The following is a 23,390-nucleotide window of genomic DNA, read 5'->3' on the forward strand; positions in this document are numbered from 1 at the left end:
GTCAAGTCACATTTACATGCTGAGGTACACACCAGAGGGGTGTGTGGATGTCCTCAAGTGATGTGCTTTACCTCTTTGGTTTCCTTGCCCCTGAATTCTCAACCTCGACTCCTACACATGAAACTGTCATCTGCACATACGCTGTCGTGCACACATACACAATGGCAGTTTCAAATATACACACCTCAGTTTACTGCAAAGTGAACACATCTTATTATTTCCTTTCAGATGGAAGCTGGTTTGAGGGAAAATGCAACAGCAGCATTTCTCACTAAACTACAGGATAGCTCTGCACCATAGGTAACGTGCAAACATGAACTCAAAAACCAGTGGGATCCAGAGGGATAGCTCAGTCGGTAGAGCACGAGACTCAGTTCGTGCCCTATGTTGGATGAAAGGTTCCTGCAATGAAGGGGTTGGACTAGATGATCCTCGTGGTCTCTTCCAACTCTACAGATTCAAGAGTAAACACCAATGTGTACACAGTCTAAGGCGCGTATCGCTTCACTATGTGGTCACACCCACGGCACACCTTTAAAGTGCATTTAAAGCACATGACTTCCCCTAAGAAATCCTGGACACTGCAGTTTAGTCCTCACAGAACTGCCAAACTCTACAGTTCCCAGGATTTTGGGGGGGGGGGGGAAGAGTCAGGTGCTTCAAATTGGTGTGGGCAGCAGTGGTGGATGTGTCATGTTACGTGTCCTAATCCAAAAGAAAAGAAGCCTTCAGAGCCTTTGAAGCGCCTTACACGCCGCAGCGATAACAAACCCACCCGGGTCTTGAAGCTGCTGTCCAACCCAACAACCCAACGCGAGACTTTCGCCGAACGACACGCGTTACGACCTCGGTTTCCATTTCTGCGGTGCTCCCAGCAGCTACCTTCCCCCGCCGGCGGCCATAACATTTCTCGGGCAGCAGGATGAAGAAGGTTTTGAGAGCCCAGGTGAAGCACCCAACACCCCCCCCCACCGTTACATGGAGCCCCCACAAAGAACTACATTTCCCAGAACCCTCTGTTGCCGACCGAGTTCCTCGACCGCCCCGCGGCCTTAATCCGAACGGGCGGTGCGAGAGGGCGGCTGCAGCGCCGCCGGCGGAGCCTGTGGGAAGAAAGGCCGCCCCGCCTCTTTCGCTCTTGTAAACGGCGGAGGGCCAGGCTGGGCTACGCGGGGGAACTTCGAGAGGGGCTCTTTCTGAGGCGTTTTTGTTACACGTGAGGCTTATTCATTTGGCTGATAACGGTAATGTAAATCCTACGTACGCAGTCGGCGGCTTGCCGGTATTCTGCGGCTTATCCCGCATCGACAACATTCACACAAGGCGCGAGCAGAGGCGCTTTTTAGTGTCACGTCACGTCTGAAAAGGGCTGAAGCTGCTTGCTTAGGCAGGACGGGGAACTTGTTGTGCGTGGCAGTTCCTGTGGAAGATCCCGGGAGAAACTCATTTATGCCCATAAGTGAAGCATCCCATTGTGAGTTCCCTGGGAAACTCGTCAAACTGAGGGTTGCTTTCGGAGTTTAAAAAACATATAGAATCACAGAGTTATAGACTAGGAAGAGCCCTTTGAACATCTCTAGTCTAAGTCCTCCCCAGTCCAATGCAGTATTTACAATGCAGGGTAGGTGCAACTGGAGTATCCCTGGCAGGTGAACTGGGCTACACTGCTGTCGCTTGGTATGTGATATGTTACTGCGGTTTGTGTGTTATTTATTTAAGGTTTGAACTTTTAAAGGATACTCCTTTTTTTGCAAGTACACAATGTAGGTCTGTAAAATATAGCCCAACATCAAATAACCCATGAAACAACCCAAAGGAGTCCTTTAGATTTAAGGGTGTCGGGATTCCAGGTTCTGTCTTAGGATTTCAGTTGCAAGTGGACTGTGCATCGGGCCTTACAAACAGGGGCGTTTGCAAGGATTGCTGATTTGCACATGTGTCACAGATGAGCCACCATAGAGAGAACTTTAATATCATCTGGAAGTCACTCATTCAGAATATCTTGCAGCTCAGGAACCTGTTGTGATTTAGTTGTCAATTGAAATTACCCAGACATGAAGTTTGGAACTGCCGTTTACCCTCCATGAGACTGTTTTTCTCTTGTTCTTTTCTGCTTGGATTTCTCCTGTGAGGGTTAAAGAGAAGGTAATCCAAGTTAAATCCATGTTCTTTTAGAACTTTCTGGAAATTGCTGGGGTGTAGTCAGAGAGAGCAAAGAATATGGTGTTTTTGTTGCGATTAATCCTGTTCCTTTCTCTATTGTGTGTAGATTAAGTTACAAAGCTGTCTGTTTACTGCCCTTGGACGTCTGCCATGCCACTGTAACCTTGGCCATTATGTGGGGAGTTCAGAAAAGAGTGCCTTGTGTTTTTATCACTCCGCAGTAGTGAGAAGAGTCGATATGCAGGGATCTTCTATGTATGAAGAAGAGGCCCATTATCCCAAGCAGAAGTGGGAACACAGTATATTTGGATATCCCTACCTTTGTAAGGGACGCGGGTGGCGCTGTGGTCTAAACCACAAAGCCTAGGGCCTAAACCACAAAGCCGATCAGACGTCAAGTGCAAGTAGATAAATAGGTACTGCTCCAGCGGGAAGGTAAACAGCGTTTCCGTGCGCTGCTCTGGTTCGCTAGAAGCGGCTTAGTCATGCTGGCCACATGACCCGGAAGCTGTCTGTGGACAAACACCGGCTCCCTCAGCCAGTAAAGCAAGATGCCCACTGCAACTCAAGAGTCATCTGCGACTGGTAACAGTCAGGGGTACCTTTACCTTTTACCTTTGTATTAGTAGCGCTTTGCATTTTCAAAATATCCTGCTAGCAAGCTACTGCACACTGAAGGTTTTTGTAGTGTGATTTTTTAAATATTATAACTCAGTAAGGATTCCAGACTGTTCCCTGAAGGCTGAGTTTAGGTTTGAATAAGTCTGTTCTGATGCCATCCTTCTGGCTTTTGTTGGGCAGAGGGGCAGATTTGGTGACTTACTGCAATCTACTATCAGCAGCCAAGAGACCACTGAATTTGTACTCCTTTGCAGTTTGTAAGAGGAGTAAGCAGAATTTGAAGCCAGGGGTTTACAAATAGTGGTTGTTTGCTTGCTTTTTAAGTAAACTTCAGGACTTTGTATTTTGTACTGTTTTCCTAATATCAAACTGTTGCTCACTGCAGAGTTAATAAAGATAAGGGGACATCAGAGTCCCTTCCCATCCCCCCAAAGCAAGAACTGATCTCTCAGCCACGGTTTTGCTAACAATGTGGAATGTTTCCAACTGTAGTTCCTCAGATGTCTTTCTAAGCCTGGTTTCGATTAGAATTGAAGTTTATGTCCAAGATGTGCTTTGCTATGCTAGTATTTATTGTAGCTTGCTTGTTTTACTTGCCAGTTTTTTTGGTATCTACTGAAGTGCTGTCTGCAGTTTCTCTTTTTATTTTTTTTTTTTAGATAACTTTCCTGCAGGCGTATTTACCAACTGTGGGTTCTAGAAAAAAGCCCAGGGAATCTTGTTATCCTATTTCAACGTGCTTCCCCCTACCTCCCTTGACATGCTTGCTGAATGAGAGGAAAATAGTGTCTAGTGACTGGATTTTGTTGCCTTACTGAGCTGGCTGAAAAGGACCAGGCTAAATGATGCACAAAATCCTTGGGTTTAATTTAGTTTAGTGGAACTCAGCTTGAGTCATGACATTTTTTTCTCTATAGGGATGCAATTAAAATATAATCTGGATATTGTTAGTAATAGGTCACTTTTCCCTGTCTTTCTTTTGGGTACAACCTGATATTCTGTACAGTATTATGATGAAATTTGGGTTACAACTGTACAGGATGTCCCTACCATGAAGCTTGTTACTTTGCAGTGTTAGGTGAATTACTCCCTGGATGTATTCACTGGCTGTTTTCTTGGCTTGCATTTAGTCAGTCCATATGTATGGAGGATGGCAACAGTGAAGTCTTTCACCATTGGCCCAGATTGACCATGCATGTTTTATAAGTGGAGCAATGTCTTTGGGACGAAGTTGCATACTCTGGAGAAATGTCTGTGAGAGAAAGTTAATACTTTTCTCTGTGGCAGAATGTTGCTGCTTAATCAAGACATTAATACAAATCTTGACTTATGCTACTTTTAATACCAAATTAACTCATAAAACTTTAATACTGTCTCTTCTGGGTCTCCTCTCTCCCAGTTTGAGTTGTGAAGACAATTGCTAATCTATAAATTATTATTGTTCCATTACTAATATACTTGTTTTGCATTATTTATAGTAGACTTCAATACATAACATTTTTTAAAAAACCACATGAGATGCAAGTGAATACTGAAAGCTTTTGGTAAAATGTAGGAAGGAATACTTACGTATCTGTTGGCTTGGATCTAAAAAAGGGATGAGGGGGAAGGAGGAGAACTGTTGTCCATTCAGTCAGATTTTTCATTTTACTACATGAAAATAGCCTCTACCATTTTACTACCATTGCCAGACTTCTGTAGTTTGTCTGGGGCTATCGAGCAGTATGACGCTATGATTAATTTTTAAAGGACAAATGATTTACCCGTCTTGGAAAGGTGATATTGATGGAATAGTAAGGACATTAAAGGTGTGCTATGAGGATATGTTGCTCAACAGTGTTCTCTTTGAAATAAAGGCTAAATACATGCTGTATTATTAATAGAGCTGAGGCAGATCTGATTTTTCTAAGTACTTTACATATTTCAAACAAAGCTGCCCCTTCCTGGTGACATCATCCACTGGACAGAAGTTTAACCCTTTCTGCTATACATTCAACTGTGTTTGCCCATGTTCATCCCTTGTAACCACTGACTTTCTTTCTCCCTCCCTCTCCTGTAGCCTTCCATAGTCTCCCGTAGTCTCAAAATACAGTTTAGAAATTCTGGAGATTCTGAGCAGCTGGGGTGATTGAGGAAGAAGCATTAATCCGGATCATAAAGGTTTTTGGGTCCCTGCCCTAAACTTGGTTCACACAAAAAAAGACAAGAATGATACCATTGCTCCCTAGCAGGTGGCAAATTGTGTCAAGTACATTAAGAACTGCAAAAAGATTTGTCAGAAAATAAAAATAGAACCCATTTACCTGTATCCTCTCTCCAAAGAGATTTTGTCTCCGCTTAATTAATATTGAAGGTGATTCCCACCCTTCTTCTCTTGAAGCTCTTGGGTTGAACAGTTCCTGATAATTTCCCTCTGCGCAGATAATTTTAATTAAAGCTCCGCAAGCCACACAGACCAGGTTGAATGCCTTTTATTAGATATCTAAAGTAGAAATTTCTTCTCTTTCCATTCCCGGGTCTGTTTTCCAAATACTTTTTCTACCCCACATCCAGAGGATGCTCATATTAGGGGCTGGATTTCTCGAGCATTCTGATATGGCTTCCCTGTCCGCTGCTTCTAAACATGTCCAACATCCTAAACATGTGAAAATATCTGAGAGCTTTGAGTATATGGTTTGGCTGTAACATGGAACAGAGGAGCTCAGCTAGAAGCCGGCCAATGCCAGGGGATTTTATTGTATAGTTAAGAGCGCAATTAGGATTGCAAACATGAGAGGAGTTTAACACACACAGCCCTGCTCCCTTGCTGTGATCCTGAGAAAAATCACCCCAGGAGCAAACAGCAGTTCCTGGGCAGGCAGGGGCAGGCAGGTGGAATTAGCAGCTTCAGGAATCATAGGGATGGCGCAAGGGGAAAGAGACGGGGGGAGGGGGAGCCTATCCATATGCTGAAATCCCTATCCTGATTCAACCCCCCCCCCAAAAAATAGGGCTGCCAGGAGCATCCCAGACGCAGAAATTTCAGGGCCTATTATAGGATGTTGGCCCAGTCCCACATTCCTGGCCTCATTTATTTTACATGGTTCTTGTGAAGATAATGGTGTATGGGGGGGGGGCCTGACGGACGGGACTATATGCATTGGTCTGGACTCTTTGAGGGAGGAGCAGAATCAAAATGTAATAACATAATCATTACAGGAGTACTCCCAAGCTACAAATCTGCTTCTTCCAGGGAAGTGCACCCATGTTCAGAACAAGCTGACTCCTCATCTCCTGGACTCAAGAACTTGGAGCACATAACACCACAGTCTTTTCAGGGTTCAGCTTCAATTTATTGGCCCACACCCAAGCCATTGCTACCTCCAAGAACAAGTCTAGCACCTCAACTTTACTATTATTTTGACCTGTTAATTGACCAAACCTCTCTTTTTTTACCCATCAAATGCTCCACATAATTCAGTAACGGAGAGGGGACATGCCTTCAGCTATTGGGAAGCACTGCTAGACACACACTTTCCATTCATTGAATAATCTCCTGGCATGATGCCTTTAAATATCAGAGCTGTTTTGATTTAACAATTGGTTCATAACACTTTTTTGCTGTTTGAATACTTGTACATAATTGATTTACAGTTGTTATGTGCAAAGCTGATCAATCTATTCATTATTTCGGTATAAAAGCATGCATCACTGCAATTAAGTGTTGAGGGGGGGAAGCCAAATGGGGAAACTCCCCCCCTTCCTAGCTTCTGCTTCTAAGATAATTACTTCATTGTGGTTATGGATAAATATTTAGAAATTATTCCTTTAAATCCCAGCACATTAAAGTATTGGTGCTATTGCCAGCTACATTGAAGTGTTTCTGTTGCATACTTGCTTTGGCATATCCTCTAGTGTTCCATTATGGAGAGAGAACATGATGGCTTTCATTTGTTTCCCTTGCTGTCAACTGTATACAATAGGCTTTCTTCTCTTGATTCTCCCAGAGTTTGTCTTCACATGAGAATAAGGACAATTGGAACAGCTATTGGCCCGTTGTCAATACCCCCTTTTTGGTGGGAGGGCCAACATGTGGTGGGAGTGCCCCAAAATCCAACTATTCTGGACAATAGCCATACGAGAAATATGTAAAATAACTAAGCAAGTATTAGAAATCACCCCAGAATTGTCCTTACTAAACATCTTCCAAGACAATAATGCCCATTTACACCACAAAGAACTCACAACCCACCTACTTTCAGCAGCCAGAAACACCATAACCAGACACTGGAGAGACCTGTCAGGAGTAAGCATGGACCAATGGTACCAAATAGTATGGGAAACAGCCTTACTAGAAAAATTAACCAATAAACTGAAACTGACACGGGGACAAATAGAAGAAGACGCCTTCACCCCGGTATGGCTCCCCTTTATCACGTACACAGCTGAACAAGACAATGACAAAAATTCACCAACAGCATACAAATCAATATGGCTAACCTGATCCAAAACACCCACCCACCCCACTCACACATTAAAACAAAGATCACCACAGCCAAACAACCACACCTTGGCCTACCCCAACCTCTCTCACCACCAAAGGAACACAAGTGAATAGCACAGAACCTGCACAAGTGACGCTGACACAAAACCTCACATATATTAAGTACTCTACTCCAACCTCCGGCAAGGCAGGAATCCCAGCCATAGCACCCAAGTTGTGTACAGTGGTACCTCGGGTTAAGTACTTAATTCGTTCCGGAGGTCTGTTCTTAACCTGAAACTGTTCTTAACCTGAAGCACCACTTTAGCTAATGGGGCCTTCCGCTGCTGCCACACCGCCACCGCCCGATTTCTGTTCTCATCCTGAAGCAAAGTTCTAAACCTGAGGTACTATTTCTGGGTTAGCGGAGTCTGTAACCTGAACCGTCTGTAACCTGAAGTGTCTGTAACCCGAGGTACCACTGTAGTTCCATTCAGGGGTAACGACAGATCGTGGCATTATATGAATGAGCCTTGTGCTTATGCATTCCCATGGTTTGATCCTGGTTTGGAGGGACCACACAAACTAGCAGTGGTAGCTGCAGATTAAATAGGAAACCTGGAGTGTTTCCAGATGGAAGTTTATTGAGGAACCAGCTCTGTTCATGCACTCAAGATTATGCACCAGAAAAGGAAAAACAAAACCCAAGAGTCTATATGGCTTAATTTATTTTTGAACACAATAGCCCTGTTTTAACATAATAATACTAGCTACATTCACATATTCATTGAACAAGCATTTAAAGAGAGAGACAGTGTTGTGTAGCCCCTACTTAGTGCGCCTTGGACCAGTCTCTGTCTCTCACCTAACCTACCTCACAGGGTTGAGGAAGAATCAGGGGGGAGGGGGACGCATGTATTTCACCTTGATAATTCTTTGCAGAAAAGGCAGGATATAAATGTAATAATAAATACATTTTTAAAATACTGAACCATTCTGTTGAGTTTATTTTTTAAAAAAGCTATGTGCCTAACTTAGCCCCCTATGGAAATAATGGTTCTCCTTAACTATTTTGAGAAACTTTTTAAATATGAGAAATGTGGGGGTGGGGCTAATGTGTTAATAAACAACACATTTCAAAGGCCCTCGCCACCCAGGGAATTATTAATTATTTCCCCCAAAAAGCATGTTTATAACACATTCTGCTGCACAGTCTCTCGTGGGCTGGATGGAGCCTTGTTGCTGTTGTTTCACAGAGTTAATTCAATGCTTTGAAATCGCTCTGGGGGTAAATAAGATATTCATGGGGCAGGGGGATATACACAAGGCAGCCTTTCTCGTTTTTAAGAGCACAAGCACCCGACTGAATTCCATATTTATGTCCTAATGGTACAGCATACAACATGTGGCTCTCTACAGAGATCTCACACTTTTAGACACATTTTTCAAAAGGTCAGTTCCTTGCCTGAGAACCCATATTGAGAGGCTAATTACACCAGGACTTCAAGGAGGCTCAGCTTGCAATGCTGTGTGTGCTCTGTAGGAAAGGGTAACTGAGGGAGGGAGTCTCCCCCCCCCCCAAAAAAAGAATAAGGCTTATATCGCCTTTGAGCTCCTGTGACCCAAATTGAAGCAACTATTATGAATTATGCATCAACAAAAAAAGACTCTTGTCTTAAGATTTATTGCATCTTAGTGACAGTCCACATGGAAATAACTTTAAGAAGAAATAGGAGGGAATGACTGGTAGGACAATAACAGAAAATAAGTGAAGTCAAATATTTGCTTTAGGTCCAACAGGACCACCCTTAAGAAGAGCTACTATGAAGTGATGTCTAATTGGTATCTTATGTCATATGGTTTAAAGAAAATACATAATGTTTTATCAAAACAGCCGAAAGACTTTTATTCTGGTCCTAAAATATAAGCATTCTAGAGAAAAAGCATGCACACAACCAGTGCCACTGCTTCAAAAAAATATATGTGCTGGTACTCACCATGAAGTTGTTAAAGTAACTGCCACACTTTTAACATGTTTTTTTTGGGGGGGGGAGGTACCAGTACCAAAATGTCATTTAATGCCATAATTGTGGTGATTCTTTTGCAGTCATGATGTTGTTTGAAATACTGTTGGCTGTTGTCTTGGGAGCAATCATTTATCTGTTTCTGACCAAGAAGAAAGAGGACAAATTATCTATGGGAGATGGATGGTGGGGCAAAGGACAGAAGCCTGACTCTGAAGAAGATGCAGCTATATATCCTTTCAAGGTGGAAACATCAGACGGCGAGATAAATGTAAGAAGACTCTCTTTCTCGCAGAGTTTGCACAAACAGCAGGAAATTCTAGGGTAGCAGCATAATCTCAACCACGGTTTGTTAAAAATGCTTCAGTAGCATTTATAGCAGAGCTTTCCAAAATGTGTGTCGCGACATGTTAGTGTGTCGGCTGCAGTGTGTAGGTGTGTCACACAAATGCTTCCCGCACTCCTTCCGGGGCTGAAAAACTTAATTACTGTGTCGCGAAATGATGCATGTCTAAAAAGTGTGTCAATAACATGAAAAGTTTGGAAAGCTCTGACTTATAGCCAAGTAAATGTGCTCGGTTAAAATTGCAACATAAATCTGAGTTCCTTTAGGTTTACATTTGTAACCAGCTCTACTACCCCTTTAATTTTAACTTGGATAATTTAAATGTGTAAAATGTGCTTAAAGCATTCCACTGAGTTGCATCAGTTTCAGTTGATCTTTCAATCAAGCCAGGAACTATAGATATATAGAAAATATGATACATGCTGAAATGTAGGCTTGCTGCACAAATACTAGCAGCAGTTATTTTCTCTCCAGCAGTAATTTTTACAAGCAGTTTTGTTCAGAGGTCACGGCTGTATCATATTAATCTGGATATGATCCTACCGTTGCCTGTGCTATTAACAGAGAACAATACAATAACGTGTTGTAGTTGTCTGTTTGCGTTAATCAACCCAACCTGGGCAATTTTCTGTATCACACATCACTGATAATAGCTTTAAAACAATGAAATTCAGAAGGGTACAATGCACACAGAGCAGAATCTAATTTTAGCTGTCTTTAACATCTGCTGCTGTGTTGGCCCTGTCCTCAGTTCTCAGGGGAGAGAGCCTTTGATTTTTAAAGTCCAGCTTCATCCTAATGGCTGTGACTTTCTCTTGTTTGTTTCAGGCAAATGGAACCAGCTGGTTCTAAGAGCACTGCTGCGTGATCGGTCAAATCGTGCCCCAAATTTCTTTCTCTTTCTCTCTCTTTGTGCCATACTTGCACAAACCCACATAAAGCTACTATATAGCCTATCAGGAGAGTGGGAAATGCATTGCCTCCAATGAATGGGGGGAAGAAAGGTTAGATAAAAGGGTTCACACAATAGGGCAACATGAGTGTTGGTGGGAAGTTAATGTTTGTGACTTCCCCTCTTTTAGCAGAAGAGTATTCCTGTGTTACAAACAGCGCAGCGAGAGCGTACAGCCTCTCTCTCTCTTTAAATGTCATGTGAAATAACCAGTTGAGGTTCATGACACCTACGTTCTGTGGAGCATTCACAAAAGAACTTAATGTATTGTCAGAAGAGTTGTTTTTGCAGTGGAAGTAGTATGAAAGTTCAGTATTCTCAATAGAAGCGCAACCTGAATTGCACATGTGGGTGGTGCAGAACTAGTGTGAAATGGATGTCCATCTCACACCACAGAAATATTGCATAGAAAGGTCTTGTATAGGTTTCACACAAATCTGTATTATACCAAGTCAAAACTACCAGAAAGACACCAGTCAGCAGGAAAAGGGAGGAAAACATTATTTTAAGGTTGCTTGGAATAGTAGCTCTGTGGGGGTGAACTACATTTCCCAGAATTCTTTGGGGAAAGCCATATGCTTTAAATATGTGGCATGGATGTAATTTGAGGGGGGGGGGAAAGTATTTTAACTTTTGCATATAATTCTCATGTTCAGTTCTTCCTCTTTTCATTTCCTCATTCTTCTTTTTCCCTCCCACACATTTGTGGGGTCTAGTACTTACATAGAAGACTTGATGAGGTGAGGTTTGCCGAGCCATTAGAGGATAGTCGCTTTCGATATGGGTTTAATTCAAATTATCTTAGGAAGGTTGTTGCTTATTGGAGGAATCAGTTCAACTGGAAGAAGCAAGTGGAAGTTCTCAACAAATTCCCACAGTTCAAAACAAAGATTGAAGGTTTGTAGCCAATAGTGCTATGATCAGTCTTTTGATCTCATGTGACTTTAAGTTTTATTTACTATATTGTTGTAACTCACCTTGGGATCTTATGGTGAAGGGCAGGGAAGAAATCCTATAATTAAATAAATAAAATTAGACTTCCCAATTTGGCTTTGAGGTCTTTGAATTCTAGGATCCACAGAGAAGAACATTTGTTTTTCAGTGATAGCACCTTTCAGGTCTGAAATTCAGATGGGTCTTCTCTAGAGAGAAGAACGTCAGTCTTCCTTACACCAAAAGTACAGCAACATTGGAGTGGAAGCAGTGCAGGGTTTCAGCACTGGACACCTTCGACCTGCTGCTGTGATTGTAGATCTCTGATCCGTTCACAACTTGAGCTGCTGAACGTACGGGAGTCTCTTTTTGCAGCAGCCTCTTGTATTATGCCTGATCCAGCAGTGGCCAGTGGTATGCTCGAAGTCATAATGTAATCTTGGATAGATTTATGCCAGGAGTTGGCAACCATTTGGGGCCCATAGGCACACTAGCAAACTACAGAAACTGTCATAGATACCAGCCCTCCCTCTCCCACCACAACCAAGCAGACATCACAACCTTTTTTATTAGCTACAGTCGAATGGGCACCTGTGGGCATCTGTATGCTTGCAGCTGCCTTGTTAGCAACCCCTGACTTAGGCTACGTGTGGGGTGGTTTTTTTTAAAGTGAAGCTAGTGATGCCTACTACTACATCTACTTCCAGCTTATCAATTTGGCATCTAGCAGCTGAGTCAAAGAGCTCGTAACTATTTTTTGAACCTAGGTTCCCAGTTATGCTAGGAAGCAGCGCACACAAGTTACTGGGTTATAAAACCAAAGTCTCTCTTTTCTTGACATGTGATTCAGTGATCAGATGAGGAAATTGGCATTTGTGTTGTTCCCTGGAATTTCAAAGGACCAACTCGGTGAGCGCACTTAAGACTGGCTTCCTACTAAACAGAAAATTACAAGGCAGCAAACCATCACTCTCCAGAGCACCCTCCCTGTAGCAAATCTCATTCACAAAACCATTTAATGATGTTATGCTAATGCTAATCTAGTATCTGTTTATGCTACATCTAGTATATGTTTCTGCCCACCTAATCTGTTTTAATAAATATTCTAAAGTTTTTATGTGTATGTATCTTTTCCATAGGAATCGATGTCCATTTTCTTCATGTAAAACCTTCCCATGTGCCTGAAGGCCAGTCTGCAAAGCCGTTATTAATGATCCACGGCTGGCCTGGCTCAGTGTATGAATTTTACAAAATAATCCCCCTCCTGATGGATCCAGGGAGCCATGGCCTGAGTGGCGAGCATGTTTTCGAAATAATCTGCCCTTCCATCCCTGGCTACGGCTTCTCCGAGGCACCTCACAAGCAAGGTACGTTGCATTATTTTGAAGGATCTGGAAGTGGTATGTGTACATCGCTTATCTTTGTTGTTAATTCCTAGGAACAGAGGAAGCTGCTTTGCACCGAGTAGCATAGCTCAGGATTGATTGTGACAGGGGTTGCCAACATTTTGGGGCACATTTATTAACAGCAGGAACTGCTGTGCTTAAAACACACACACTCACATACACACTCACACACTGCAACCAGGTGCACAACATAGTCTAGCCTGTCGTCTATGAAAGAATGCTTCTTTCAATCCTAGCTTCATCAGGGGCAGGGAAGGGATTTCATGGTTACCTTAGGTGGCAGGGCAGACCTCTCTCTCTAGGTTCATGGGCGCCAATGAGCACCATGCTGGTGACCACTGGTCTATACTGGCTGGCAGTGGCTCTCCAGGATTTCACATAGGAATTTCTCCCAGCTCTACCTGCACACACTGGGAGTTGAATGCCTTCTGCATTCAAAGCCGGTGCTCTACAGTGGAGCCATAGCCATTCCCAATATTGTTTTGACTTCTACCTGTGCTGTTTCAAATAGAGCAGTAGATGTCTGTCTATGCAAATATACTTGAAACACTCAAATGTACTTGCTAGGGGCAGGGAGTTACAAATACTAAACCTGTACATATAAGGTAGCTTTATTTGTGCTTTTGCACCCTAGCCCCATCCAGGCATTCAGTCTAGATGTGTAGCTGGGCAGTGCATCCTGGTCTCACCCACAATGCCCTGCCCTCCTCCTGCTGCCCTTTTCCTGTTCAGTGGAAACATTCAGAAAGGGGCCTCTCACTGCATTCAATGGAAGGTGATCAGAAGCCTCTGCACAACTGGGAGCCTTGTTTTACCATTGCTCAGCATGCTGCAGTCTGAGGGGAGCCCCCATGGACAGGAGTGGGGTGGCAACATTGCAGGGAGAGGCTTCTGTGCACAAGTTGTGATTCATCTCCCCTTTGTATCCTTCTGTTTCTTCAGGCTCAGGGCAGTATCGCTGCTAATTTTTGTCCTCATCATAGTTCTATGATGAAGGTTAGACTGAGAATGCAGGCGTCACAGTGATTTTCCTGGAGAAGGTCCCACATTTGGCATCTCCACTTAAAGGGGGAATAACACAGGAGTAGGGAAAGAACTCTGACAGAGGACCAAACTGCACACTTCACTCCAGAAACTCATGATGAGTTGTGCAAACTGAGTGTAAAGGCTGTTGGCTTTTCTGGCAAGGTGTGGATCAGAAGGTTGCGTTGTCTCTGCTCTTTTACTTGATGTAGTAAATAAGTGCTCAGTGTGACTGGGGAGAAAATTCCTATGGCAGCCTTCAATCTAGCTAGAAATTAGTATTGCACAGATTGTGTTTGCACTTGGGATGGGGCGGAAAGCAGTCCTACTAGATAACTTTCCTCCCCTCTCTATAGGCTTTGATTCTGTGTGTGCTGCCCGTATCTTCTATAAGCTGATGCTCAGGCTGGGCTTCCAGGAATTCTATACCCAAGGAGGGGATTGGGGCTCGTTGATCAGTACCAATCTGGCTCAGATAGCTCCAAGGTGAGTGTTCATCTTCTTAACAGGCGAAATGCAAAACAGATTTATTATTTAAGCAGCATATTGGCTAACTATGAAAATGAGCCATCTCCATCCTGATTTAGATTGAATCATTTGGCATATGATGTTCCCCCATCAGCCACATACCCCAGGGGGAGAAGAAGCCCTGTGACTCGAGCACCCTGCCAGCTAGACTGTAGGAGCCAACATGCTGGAATTGCACAACTACTTTCCTAAACTTAGAGTCCTGAGTGTGTCCTGAGACTCCCAAGATTCTGGCTTCCTAATGGGAGCTGCTTGTTTCTTCTCCAGTGGGCTTGGCCTATATGTTTGTTCAAAACGGCAACAGGGTGCCATCTGAACTCCAGGTAAGTCATAAATCTATGGAGTTAAAAAGAAATATTTTTGTGGGTGACTTATCTAACTTTTGTAAATTATTTTAGCCACGTGAAAGGTGTTCACTTAAACATGGCAACAGTGACTACCCTGCATTTCAAGCAACTTCTTTCCATTACCTTGGGACGGTATTTCCCAGGACTCTTTGGTTTTGAGGATGTGGATGTCCAGCGGATGTTTCCTTTTAAGACAAAAGTGCTCTACAGGATCCTAGGGGAAGGTGGCTACTTTCACCTACATTCTACAAAGCCTGACACTGCTGGTAAAAGCCTTTTTTAAAAACAAAAAACAAAAACACAACTTGCTTGTCCTTCCAAGTAGTCAATTTATCTTTGATCAGTTAATAAACTTTTGTGTTCAGAGCTGTACTGTTCCATGCTACCCACTTTCCCAAGTGGTGAGAAGTTCCAAGAGCAGCACTGCCAGGGTCAGGCTTGCTTTTGGAGACTTAACAGTGCTTTTGTAATGTTCTATTTATTCATTTACAAATAGCCCACACTTTGATCTCCTCTGGCTCTTAGTTGAGCTGTTCTGGAGGACTAGTTAGCTTACACTGAACCATTGGCACATTTTACTCAATTTAAATGTTGCCTCTTTATACATGGAGCTTTTGGATTCGCTGACAATGCCTGGGGGAAAACAGTCAAATTTGATTAATGGGTTTTCACCTAGATATGCAAGTGAATTAGCTTGACTGTATTGTTGTGATTAGGTCTCCAGACTTTTAAGTGCCTCTGTTTAAAATTATCTTTTTTATAACCTGATTGGAAAAATGAATTAAGAAAAAATGGATCAGGCGTTCAGGTATATGCAGATTAAATTATAGGGCTGAGTGACAATAGCACTACACTGAAATAATTTCCCTAATTGGCATAGTGTATTACTGCATTGCTGCAGAAATGGCATATACTGATCTTGTTCAAGAGGACTCAAAAACATGATTAAATCTAGTCTGTACAAATGTTGTTTGTTTCTGTGTATAGCAAAGGTGGAGAACCCCAGACCCACGGGTCTTTTGCAAGCACCAGGCCTCTCTCTCTGGCCCTAAGAACTCTCCCAGGCCAAACCCCGAGGTCACACCCCCTTCCCCTCCTTGCTTCTTATCTTCCTTGATCATTTCTGCCTGGCTCAAATGTGTCCTGCAACTCCTGATAATGACTCTTGCTTGCCTGGGTGAAGGATAGACTGGAGTGAGTGAGGGAGCACACCTTGATTAAAAGCTGGTCATGTCAACAGGGGCTAGATTATGCTTGCGGTTGGTTTCTCTCCCACTGGCCACCACCCAGTCCTTCTCTGTTACCAAAGCTTTATCCTACTGCTGGTTTAAGCTTCAGTTTCCCCTTATAACTTAAAAAACAAAATCCTCAAAGCTGTTTCAGCATGTTTGTTTATTCTGTAAGGCTGTTAATACTGTTGGTACATAATTCATCCTACAGATCAACTTGCCAAGTGTCTCTTTATTTAGTGTCTTGTCAATCAGCAGCTGCTTCAGACAGCTGGAGTCTTGTGTTTATTTGGGGCCGGGGGTGGGGGAGAGAGAAATTAGCTGAAAATATGTTGGATGAAAGCAAACCCTTGGTTTTCATTCTTGTTTAGGCTGTGGCTTGAATGACTCTCCTGTGGGCTTGGCTGCATACATCTTGGAGAAGTTTTCTACATGGACCAATCATGCCTTTCGAGATCTAGAAGATGGAGGACTAGAAAAGTGGGTGTCATTTCTCCCTGCTCCTCTCTCTAGGTTTACAGATGCTTATTTACCTTTGATGCTTGTTTACCTACCTGCACTATTCTCAGATTAGTGTCACAATCGCTTCTTGTGTGTTGGATGCTTAGCTGACACTCTTTTTGGTCTTCTTTCCAACCAGAGGGCTGAATCATCATTGGAGTCGAGAGGTATAACCATCTTCCCCTGTAGCCCCCATACTCCCCCCTGTCTATCTACATTCTTCTTATGTTTGGACTGTCCACTCTTTTCCTTCCTCCCACCTCCTCCGTGAGATCCTCAGCTTCATATACAGCAGCACTGTGAACCTGGAAGCAATACTTCTCCCTGTTCTGCTGCCCCACCCTGTTAAGGTCCAGCCGTGTTTGCTTTCAGTCGTGTTGGCAGGCTCAGAGAACCAAATGCAACACAACTTAGCACAGTCTATTCATTTTAAGTGTTTATGTTGTGCCTTTGTAGTGCACGTTGAGAGTGGCTTAATGCCAGCGCAACTTGGTTTGCAGTCTGACTGAGCAGGGAGGCGCTGGACTGCAGTGTTGCTGAATTTAAGAAATCAAATGCTGCAGATTATTTTGAAGTTAGCTTGTAGTGCCCGGTTCTTCACCTGCTTTGAAGGTTTGAAACGCAGCTCAGTCAGAAAACTCAAAAGAAGAGCACATGTTCTTGCATGTCCTTGCTGACATCTAGTGTCACCATGCATGTATGAGTATTGTGCAAACACACCCCTTTGGACAGGAGAAACATTTGTGAAGGTGGCAGCCCTCCTATGCCGAACAAAAATTTGCAAGGAGAACACTGGCTTGCTCCACAATCTAACTTGGGGTTGTTTTGTGGTGGAGTCCTGCAGGTTAAAAATGGCTTAGACCCCTTTCTGAGAGGAAAGAAGCCTTAACTTAGTCTTTATAACAAAGTCCTATGGCCAGCAAATTAGCTGCTCTACAGGCTTCTCTTATGCCACTGTCAGCTTCACATCTCCTGACTGCCTGGACAGCTGAACATGTTGAGGCCCTAGCAGTGAATTATCTAAATTGGACATAATCCTCTGGGAACTTCCCTTACAATAAGTTCTGTTGAAAGGGAGTAGATCTGTGTGCTTTAACTCATTTATAACAGGGTTTTAGCAAAATAACTGAGCTGCCTTCTTTCTTTTTTAAGCAGTTCTATAAATGGGTATATTATATAAATGTAAAGTGCTTGAGGGGTTTGCTGTCCGTATTCTGTTCCTGTTCCCACAGAGTCAACAAAGAAAGGGCTTGATTTACTAGAGTATCATTTTGTTGCCTCCTTAAAAAAAAAAGCAACAAGGAAAAATAGAGACAGGATAAATGGAAGGAAGAATGTATTCCAACAATATCCCAGAGACTCAAGCTAAATTTAGGAAATAGCTGGAGATAACATTTCTGAACCAAATGTTGATGTGTTGACAGAGATCTTACATCAGCATTTCCCAACCATGCCGGCTAAGACTGATGGGAGTTGTAGTCTTGGGAGTTGTAACCTGCACAGAGCACTTGAGAGGGAAAGGACGCAAAATCTAAAGAATAAAATAATAATGACCTTAATATTTAACGGCTCCAGATTTTGGTAACAAGGTGCTAGCTTAGGCTAAGGATGAAAAAAGGCTGCAGATGTTGATGATGGAACATAGTTGACAAGTTCTGATGTGGCTGCTTCTGGATTGTATTTTTCAGGAAGTTCACACTGGATGACCTTCTCACAAACATCATGATCTACTGGGTATCTGGGTGCATAGTGTCCTCAATGCGTTTTTACAAAGAGAATATTGGGAAAGGAATTGGCACCCAGAAGCATGAGAAGTAAGAGATTCCTCTGCCTATTTTAGAGAGCTCTTTTCATGCCACACACGCGCGCACACACATTTAGTTGCCCTGTGTCCTTTTACAGTTTTTCATATTTACTCAGATACCATACATGTGCCAAGTTTAGACAGAAAGTGTACACAAAGGTATTCCTGGTGACTTGTGAAATGCACATCCAGACATATCAGTGTCAGCAATAATAATATACAAATGTCCTAAATGCATTTGCAGACATGTGGATTTGCAGCAGGGCCAAGGAGGTTAATGAAGCTTGTACTTGTACTTTTCTCAGGCAAGCTCAGGCAAGCTCAGTACTTTGTACAAGCTCAGGCAACCTTGTACTTTTCTCAGGCAATCTCAGTCATTTCACTTGCATAGGGAGCTCAGCGTGTGGTTGCACGTGACAGCAGAGCGAAACCAGTGCTTCTATTGCCAGGCTCCCTGTGCCTCTCCTTCTGGGCAAGCCGCAGCAATTTGCTTTGTTGGGAATTTAGGAAGGCAACAGAGGCCCACTGGCAAATGTGATGGGGATGCTTAGGGCAGAGAAATATGATTTGTGGGTCCTCTCAAGACCTTCAGCTCCCTGTTTCCCATCCCTGAGTTAGTTCCAACTTCACGACTGAGTTCTGTCCTTGCCTTTTATCTTCTGAGGGTCAGCTTGACGGAGCCGCTCTGCTCACTGGAGCCTTTTACGTATGCTTTTGGAGCAAGGTCTGCTAGCGTGGGAGCTTAAGATATGTGCTAGTGCAAGGCATTTCACAAAGCCTCAAAATGAGTGCTAAGCCTACGTTGCACAAAGTCTTCCACTGATTCAGGCTCAACAGCATCTCCGCCAGAGTTTCTTCCACTGCCATATTTCTGGAGTGAAAGCACAGCTTGCCCTGCCACAGCATGTCTACCTGGGTGCAGAACCTGTTGAGCTCAGTGGGGCTTACTTCTGAGTAGACATGCATTAAATTGTGCCCTCGACCTTCCTTTTCCCTGTGGTTTGGAGTCCTGTTTGAAGAAGTCCCTTCATTGTGAGGAACAGAGTGACATGTTTTCCCTCTTGGTTCTCTTACAGGCTCTCTGTGCAAGTCCCTACAGGAATTGCTTCATTTCCACATGAGGTCCTGCATATGCCCCAGTCATGGCTTCAACAGAAGTATGCGAACATTGTTTCCTTCAGCTACATGGCCAGAGGTGGACATTTTGCGGCTTTTGAGGAACCAGAGCTCCTTGCAGCAGATATTTTGCAGTTTGTGGGGAAAGTAGAAAAGGGCAACTTTGCCAAGAAGTTGGGTTCTGGGCTGTTGTAATCACCACTGTAGGGAATCCTCTCCCCACACTTAAGAAGTTGAGATTAAAAATGATTAAAATGCTTTGCATTTAGGGTAGCTTTTGCTGAAGTTCCTGGGGTGTTTTTCTTTTTTTCTTGCACTGTTTCTCTTCCCATGTGGCTAGATAAAAATTGAATTGAGGCACATTCAAGCTGACCTTGTGATGAGTTTATATAGTGTAGTGCCCAGAAGAGTGAACAGTGAATTAGCACAGTTAGTCTGTGCCCACTCAAATGGTTACTATTGCTATATCACCATCCATGCACATGGCAATTTCTATAATCTTTGAGAATTCCTGGAGAACAAGTGAGGTCCTTGCAAACTGGAGATGGGCAAATGTTGTCTCCAACTTCAAAAATGGGAAAAAGAAGAACCAGGTAACGCCCAACCAATCGACTTGACATTGATACCAGGAAAGGTCCAAGAACAGTCAGTCTGTGCCCACTTAGAAAAGGAAACTGTGAGTACTAAGACCCTGCATAGGTTTCTCAAAAGCAAGTAATTCCAGACGAATATCATATCATATCATATCATCATATCATCATATCATATCATATCATATATATTTCAGTGAGGCTCTTGACAGAGTCCCCCATTATGTTATTGCAGAGAAGCTGGTAAACCGTTGGGTGAATCTGTCAATTTCAGGTTCTGTTTTTTTATCCAATCTTAAATTCACTTCCCCATCATTTTGCATTTTCTTTTTAAGTCCTCATAGAGATGAATCAGCATTTTAGCACGGATTTCTCCTATTACACACGTTTGTATGCTGTTTTGCCCCACATACACATTTTTGCAGAGCAATCTGCCCAAATTTTCTCTAATTGTATGTATGTAATTTTCACTAATATATGCCTTTTTATGTGCATTTTATTCCAGGGCATGCATTTTTGTGTGTGTTTCTTGACTGGATAATTTTGAATTTCGAAAGGTGGCTGTGTTTCAGTTCATGTACTGTTTCAGAAAGTGCAAATTTAAGCAGGTTCACCTTTAAATGCAAATGGAATTGCATTTCTCCCCCAGCCTTACATGTAAGGCCGCTTCATATGTCTAGTTTATATCTCAAGGCCAGTTCTTCTTCCACCTCAATGGGGAAGGGCCATAGCTCAGTGGTTAAGCACTTACTTTGCATATTATGGTCCCATGCTCAATTCCCAGCATCTCCAGCTAGGATTGGGAATGAGCCTTGCCTGAAACCCTGGTAGGATGTAGATAGTGCTGAGCTAGATGGACCAGTGGTCTGACTTGCTAGGAGGCCGCTTCCTATGTTCCTAACACTTAGCTTAGAAATTGTCCAAGCAACCGGCTCTGGTGGCCACAGGCTGCTCTGCCTGCATTATTTATCTGCACCTTTTTGTTCCTTTCCTTGGCTTTCTGAATGACATTCATTTGTCCTCCCGCGTCTTCATTCCCCACGTGTGGTCTCCTATTTCAGGGCATGAAGTCACCCGCCAGAATGCTCCTTGTGCACACCAGCATCTGTTACAGCGAGGGAACATAGCTGTACAGTAATTTAAATTAATGTTCCCCGGTAGACTGATCTGTCACGATACAGACAAAATAAGTGGGAAGGAAGTTCACTAAGTGATGTTTGCCAGACCCTGTTTTCCACTCTTAAGTGCAGAAATATTTTGCGTCTTGCCTCCTGCAGCAGCCCCATTTCAGGGGCCCGGCCCAGGGAAAGGGGATTGCGGGAAAGCTACTGCACACACCACGGTGCTCTTGTGCTAACCATCTTTGAGAGGGAGGGAGGGAGTCTTGGGAGGCGAGAATAAATACTACCAGGAAAGCTGCCTTTGCACACAAAGACTTCAGATGCCTTGGCAGCTGCTATGCTGTGTAACTGGAGACAACTAAAGCACACACAGAGAGAGCAACCACCATATGGGAAGTAGATGTCATAATGGTATTATTCATGTTCTGCCCTACAGGCAGGCCAAGAAGTTCCTTACCTAGAATTTATCTCTTTCAGGCCATTTCAGAAGCCTTGTGCACTTGTCACAGTTCAAGAGACAGAATCACAGACTTACAGAGTTGGAAGGGACAATGAGGGTCATCTGGTCCAACCCCATGCAATTTAGGAATCTTTCACCCAATGTGGGGCTCTAACCCATGACCCTGAGATTAAGAGCCTCGTGCCCTTACCACCTGAGCTATCCCAGACTAAACAGCCCAACTTAAATATGAGAATTTGGGAAATACATCATAAGATGCCATGTTTTCCTCCAGTTTCTCAGGGTTTCAAAGAGCTGGAATTTATTTCCAATTCCAAAATGGCCCTGTGCAAATGTTGACGGTAAATATTCTCCAGGTGTGTTGCTACTCCACATTTCCATTTGACATCTGAAGGTTTGGCAGTAGGGATCATCACTTGAACTGCTGACAAATGGAGAGGAGTAACAGCTAGCATTTGATAGATGCCTTGCAATGTTTTATGCTTATTTACTGCTGGAGCAGAGACAGACTTTGGGCTTTAAAATTTCAGGGGTGCCCCGTGCAATACCAAAATTCAGCACCCTCCCCACCTCTCGCCTTCAGTTGTTCATCATTGTTGCAGGGCCCTCTTGACTCAGCACCAAGGAGTCTGGAAGGAGGAGATAATGAAAAGGTCTTTATTTCTATCTTTCAGACCTGCCATTGTTAGTCTTCAGCTGCTCGTGTTGACCACCCACCGGCCTGTAGTAATGAATCCCAGATGGGCAGGAGAGGTGGGGACTGACCCAGCGGAATTTAGTTTCACACTTCTGGGAGCAGGGAAAGCCTCTGGAGGCAAGAGACCTGCTGCGATTGTCTGGCCCATCATTTCTGAGCAGGGGGTGGGAGGTTGGAGCTGACCAGGTAGGTCCTGGGCATGGTGAACAATTCATTGTGTGGTGCTGCTGCCACTGAGAAAGCTGGCTCTGGACCCAATGGATTGTAGCCACAAATACCCGCCTTTTAGGGGATGATGACTTAGCAGGTCATGGCAGAACTGCAGGCATTTCTGGATGAAAAATTATCTGGATCCATTCCAGTCTGGGTTCAGGACCCAGCTTCTTACCCTGATGGATTACACTTATAGAAAGGAGGACCTGGGGAATGCAACCCCGTTCCTTCTGCTTGGTATCTCAGTGGCTTTCGACACTCTTAGCCATGCTCACGCACAGGTTAGTGCAAGGTCAAAATAAATCTTTATTGTTTTCAAAGCTTTCCAGCCTGAGCCGGTTTTTCATTCTGCTCTGAGCAGGGCTTTTGTTCTACTTAAAAGTCCCACAGTTGCACAGATGAGTAACAGGCGTACTCCAGTTTTTTAAAAGCCATGGCTTTGAGAAGATGATATGATTAGGCAACTACAATTTGATGAGCTCCTTTTTTAATAGAGCCGAATTTTCAGAAAACACCCAAACTGCCATCTTCTGAAAACGGTGCCCTTTTAAAGCAGCGGAAACAAAACGGAGATATAAAGCAAGGAGCTCACCTAAAATATGTACATATTGTCTCCTGCTCCTATTAATCACTGAGGGTTCCTCCCCCCTAACCTTTTCATACCTAATTAGAGCCAACTCTCTCTATCCATTTGAGAGCTGCATCCATTAGCCTGTATGCTCAGGCTTAGCCGCCAGCTCCTCATTAACATTCCATCCCCTTGCAAAGGGCTGCTCTCTCCAAAAGAGGTCAGTCGTAGATTCCCCATTTTAGAATACTGACCTTCCCATTTAAATGCTGCCTGTGCTACAAGG

At 43.5% G+C, this 23,390-nt stretch overlaps 1 protein-coding gene across 3 annotated transcripts; it reads left to right on the top strand.

Moving 5' to 3' along the window:
• Window positions 1-1,047: 1,047 nt before the first annotated feature.
• On the top strand, window positions 1,048-19,817 carry EPHX1 (epoxide hydrolase 1). 3 transcript variants are annotated; one of them, XM_081904738.1, is made up of 9 exons: window positions 1,048-1,244; window positions 9,354-9,541; window positions 11,285-11,465; window positions 12,641-12,868; window positions 14,287-14,416; window positions 14,857-15,071; window positions 16,406-16,514; window positions 18,224-18,349; window positions 19,416-19,817. In XM_081904738.1, the coding sequence occupies exons 2-9, from the start codon at window positions 9,356-9,358 to the stop codon at window positions 19,648-19,650; spliced, it is 1,410 nt and encodes a 469-aa protein (XP_081760864.1). In that variant the 5' UTR covers window positions 1,048-1,244; window positions 9,354-9,355; the 3' UTR covers window positions 19,651-19,817. The 3 variants fall into 3 exon arrangements, with proteins under 3 accessions (XP_081760864.1, XP_081760865.1, XP_081760866.1); XM_081904739.1 differs by having other exon boundaries at window positions 1,049-1,216; XM_081904740.1 differs by lacking the exon at window positions 1,048-1,244 and adding an exon at window positions 1,251-1,474.
• Window positions 19,818-23,390: the final 3,573 nt, after the last annotated feature.

Source organism: Podarcis melisellensis (assembly GCF_964234715.1).
Source record: "Podarcis melisellensis genome assembly, chromosome: 3".
NCBI lineage: Eukaryota > Metazoa > Chordata > Lepidosauria > Squamata > Lacertidae > Podarcis > Podarcis melisellensis.

Bases quoted from the DNA above. Each gene is read 5' to 3' on its own strand.
- EPHX1 (XM_081904740.1), top strand. From the start codon at position 1,450: ATGCCCATAAGTGAAGCATCCCATT. The intron at 1,475-9,353 runs GTGAGTTCCCTG...ATTCTTTTGCAG, and splicing joins CATAAGTGAAGCATCCCATT to TCATGATGTTGTTTGAAATA. The intron at 18,350-19,415 runs GTAAGAGATTCC...GTTCTCTTACAG, and splicing joins GGCACCCAGAAGCATGAGAA to GCTCTCTGTGCAAGTCCCTA.